Here is a 4,516-nt window from a genome sequence, read left to right on the forward strand (position 1 = left end):
TCCTGCATAATATACGGTTTACATTTACCAACATAAGCTCTTATTGCTCTGTGTTCTCATAAGAAATTATTCATTTCACAGGAAATCTATGCTCATTAGCTATATAAAAAATGGCAGAATAAGCTCACCTTGTTTTTATTTTTTCTCATTTTCTTCAGATCTGTCTTCTTAGAGAAACTAATGCCTTAATGACTTTCTGGTAGCTGCAAGCCTTCTTTTATTTCTGCTAAATATATGAAAATGTATGCAAATTTAAATCAAGCTTAACCTAGGAGCTCTTGCAATATATTTAATGGAATTTTAAACCAATAAGGGAACTCTTCTGTAAGTGCAAATATAATTACGCAACTAGGTTAACTCCAAAATTATGCAATGAAAGGTCATTTTTTTTTTTTTTAACTTCAGCGATCTAGCTAGGTATCCGGTGTTGTCTTTTCCAAGCTAGAGCAAATCTAAAATCTTTGCATTTCACCCCACTCTGCTTTACAAGCAATGCTTTTGTGCTGGACACTAGACTTGGCCTTCCCTAATTTATAAAAGCTTAGGTGGAGTACAAGTCTTCCCTCTATTTCCCTCTAAACAAAATGAAAGGAAGAGAAAAAAAAAAAAAAAACCCACAGTCCTATATTCCCAAACTGAAAATAAACTCAAGCATGATGGGGATGGGGGGTTGCGGGGGTGGTGGGTGGGTGGGGAGACAGTACTTGATGCCAAACAGCCCACCAGCTCTTTCTCTCTGAATTTTCAGGGCACACTAAATGATTCCCATGTTCTTCAGCTTGTGTGAGATTAGGAGTGGGTTGGAGAAGAGCGTGTTAAAAACAATCTTCCTGGGGGACAACATTGAGCGCAGGTAGTCACGAATATTCTGCTGTGAATCTATGGAGAGTGAGTTCTCTAAGTGTCTGGGATGAGTGTGTAGGAGGACTGCCCGCTTTGTAAAACGTGCCCCCGACAAAAATTGTGAGACCTCTGATGGGAGCTGACACGGAGTAGTAAAAAAAAAAAAAAAAAAAAAAAAAAAAAATCAAGTCTTCCAATTAACAGCTGAATTGGGAGGCAAACTTCAAACTAGCTGAATTCTGCTAGTATCTATCACATTAGATTTTACTTTCCCAGAATTTTCCAGCGTTTCATGCCCTAAATCATTTTTTTTTTTCCCGAACGAATCTAGCATCTATTCTTAGATGCTTTCTGACCTTGGTATTGGAGTTTCTTATAAAAGATAAGAAATAAAAATTTATTAAACAAATTGAAATAACTCTTATTTGAACCATGGGCTTCAGTCTTACAGATTTAGGGTCCTATTGAAGACATTCCTTTGCTCAAAGTTTGTAGCGATGTTTTGTTTTTCAATCCCCACCACACAACTAACCCAGAATGCCAAAATAATCTGAGAAAAAAAATCCCTATCCGCTAAGATCTAGATGACATTTAAACTGGTTATATTGTTTTAATAGTCTTCTTTATTTAGGTTAATCTAAAGAACATAAAAAAGGTTCTAAAACCAGTTTGCCGCCTAATCCCTTATACCCCACCAACCCACAAGCAGGAACGCTAGTCCTTCCCCCTCCTCTGTAACACCACCGAAGTCCGAGAGTGATGGGAGGTGAGGGGGAAGTGTTAACCAAATAAACTGCTGCCACTCAGCGCGAGGTAGCCAATGGAGCCGAAAGATTGATTCACTTCCTGCTTGGGTCTTACTGAAACTCACTAGCTTCGTCAGCCTAATTTGGAAAGCTAGCCCAACCTCTCGCACCGCCATTGGCCGGGCTGGCGACCGCCCAGGCCCAGACGCGCTGCGACTGGCCGCGGCGGGTGCCGGTAATTCGCTCTTGTGGCTTTGGCTCCCTCGCACGGTAGATGTCAAAGGCTGAAGCTACTCCCTTTGCCACATTATAACTAGTAGGGGATCCTCACCGACCATGGCCACTGCTGCCTCGAATCCCTACAGCATTCTCAGTTCCAGCTCTCTGGTCCATGCGGACTCTGCGGGCATGCAGCAGGGGAGTCCTTTCCGAAACCCTCAGAAACTTCTCCAAAGTGATTACTTGCAGGGAGTTCCTAGCAATGGGCATCCCCTTGGGCATCACTGGGTGACCAGTCTGAGCGACGGAGGCCCATGGTCCTCCACACTGGCAACCGGTCCCCTGGAACAGCAAGACGTGAAGCCTGGGCGTGAAGACCTACAGTTGGGGGCGATCATTCATCACCGCTCGCCACACGTCGCCCACCACTCTCCGCATACTAACCACCCGAACGCCTGGGGCACGAGCCCGGCTCCAAATCCGTCCATCACGTCGAGCGGCCAACCCCTTAACGTGTATTCGCAGCCGGGCTTCACAGTGAGCGGCATGTTGGAGCACGGGGGGCTCACTCCACCGCCGGCCTCTGCCTCCTCACAGAGCTTACACCCAGTGCTCCGGGAACCCCCAGACCATGGCGACCTAGGCTCGCACCACTGCCAGGACCACTCGGACGAGGAGACACCAACCTCGGATGAATTGGAACAGTTCGCCAAACAGTTCAAACAAAGAAGAATCAAGTTGGGCTTCACGCAGGCTGACGTGGGGTTGGCGCTGGGTACACTGTATGGCAACGTGTTTTCGCAGACCACCATCTGCAGGTTCGAGGCCTTACAACTGAGCTTCAAGAACATGTGCAAGCTGAAGCCGCTGCTGAACAAGTGGCTGGAGGAGGCTGATTCGTCCACAGGGAGCCCGACCAGCATTGACAAGATCGCCGCACAGGGCCGCAAGCGCAAGAAGCGAACCTCTATTGAGGTGAGTGTCAAGGGCGTTCTGGAGACACATTTCCTCAAGTGTCCCAAACCTGCCGCACAGGAGATTTCCTCGCTGGCAGACAGCCTCCAGTTGGAGAAAGAAGTGGTGCGAGTCTGGTTTTGTAATCGAAGACAGAAAGAGAAAAGAATGACTCCACCAGGGGATCAGCAGCCACATGAGGTTTATTCGCACACGGTGAAAACAGACACATCCTGCCATGATCTCTGACTGCAGGAAGCAAGGGAGCGGCCGACCGCACAGGGAGCAGGAGCGCGGATTTCTCTTTCTCATCTACTCTCTTCCTTTTTACTCCAGGTTTATTATTGCTCCCCCCTTTCTTTTTTTTTCCTCTCTCCCTCCCCCACTTTTTTTTTTATGCAGGGGATTCGACTAACTTATATTAAGAAAGGAAACACCCCCCCCCACACACACACACAGGCGCTCGGGCTTTCAAGCTTCTTAAGGCGGATACATGGTTGCATTAAGCAGTCCAAGGCGCAGGGACCTCATATCCCTTGTGCCAGGAAACAGTTCCTTCCAACATTTTCTGCTGATCAGTATATATGGTTTACTATGAGTAAGGGTTTTGTTTGTTTGTTTTTGTCTTTTTTTTTTGCTTTTTGTTTGTTTGTTTGTTTATTTTGCCACTCCTCTCCAGGAAGAGAAAGGAGTGGGGAAACTTGAGGGCAGGGTAGGGATGGGAGGGTGGGAAGACAGATGTGTGCCTCTGAATAACCTTTCAGCGCCTTGGTTATAGCAGCTGTATTTCAGGTGAAATCTGTTTTACAATAGACTAGTTTTGCATTTTTTTAAAACTATAGCATTTCTAAATGTCTGCGGTGTTTTACTACAAGTTGTACACAATATTTGTGAGATAATTTGTATCTAATCGACCACTCCATATTATTATTGCTATTATTATTATTCCTTTATTGGGCTTATGATTTTTAATTACTTAGAAAAGGAAAGGGAGCTGGGAGGAAGAGGAGAGATGCCTACCCATGCACTTACCCCCTATCCCAAATCTGTATTGAGAAAAGAGGATACAATGGAGAGAGTTTTTGACGATATTGAATTTTTTTTTTCCCTGAGGGGCGGAGTGCCCTAGGGTAGACAGAATAGGCAGCCAATTCTGTCTGCAAACTAGCGCGAGGGAGGAGAGGCGATTTCGAAGCTTTCTGGCCCCCTTCCCTAAACTGTGGAGCCTCCGCAGGCTTCCACAGCGCATCTAGGTGTTCTAAAAGGATTCCCCAGCTGCGCCGGGCAAAATAGGTCGCTTAGCCTGAGGAGTGGAGAGTGCTCCTCATATTCTGAGGTCCGAAATGCTTGCTCTAGGAGCTCCTCACCCGCCCCAAGCTTGCCGGGACGACTGCCATCGGGACCCCACCTACGCCCTCCTAAGCGAAGGGCTTTGCTTTCACTCCAGATTGCTTTAGCTGGAGACGACGACCCCCGGGGACGCTGGCGACAGACTTGGTCAACGCTTTCCTATTTGGTTCATCTCTAGTTCACCGCCAGCTCAGAAAGTGAGAAACCCTCCTGAAGGGGTGACGAGGGGGTGGCCGACGGGCGCTCTCAACTCTGTGCAGGATAACAATGAAAAGATTGGCAAAGGTCACAGGGATTCTAGTCCAGCGGAGTACCACCTCCTCTCTCTGGTATGTACCGCTCTCTCTGAGTTGGCTAATGGGGAGCCATCTCCGCCCTCAAACGCAGCTGATAGAAGCCTATGG

The 4,516-nt window shown here is 47.0% G+C and overlaps 1 protein-coding gene across 1 annotated transcript; it reads left to right on the forward strand.

The window, feature by feature from the left end:
• On the forward strand, nt 1,865-3,463 carry POU3F4 (POU class 3 homeobox 4). The gene has a single exon (XM_001925766.6). It carries the CDS (start codon nt 1,926-1,928, stop codon nt 3,009-3,011), a length of 1,086 nt encoding a protein of 361 aa, XP_001925801.1. The 5' UTR covers nt 1,865-1,925; the 3' UTR covers nt 3,012-3,463.

This window comes from Sus scrofa, chromosome X (genome assembly GCF_000003025.6).
Source record: "Sus scrofa isolate TJ Tabasco breed Duroc chromosome X, Sscrofa11.1, whole genome shotgun sequence".
Classification (NCBI taxonomy): Eukaryota; Metazoa; Chordata; class Mammalia; order Artiodactyla; family Suidae; genus Sus; species Sus scrofa.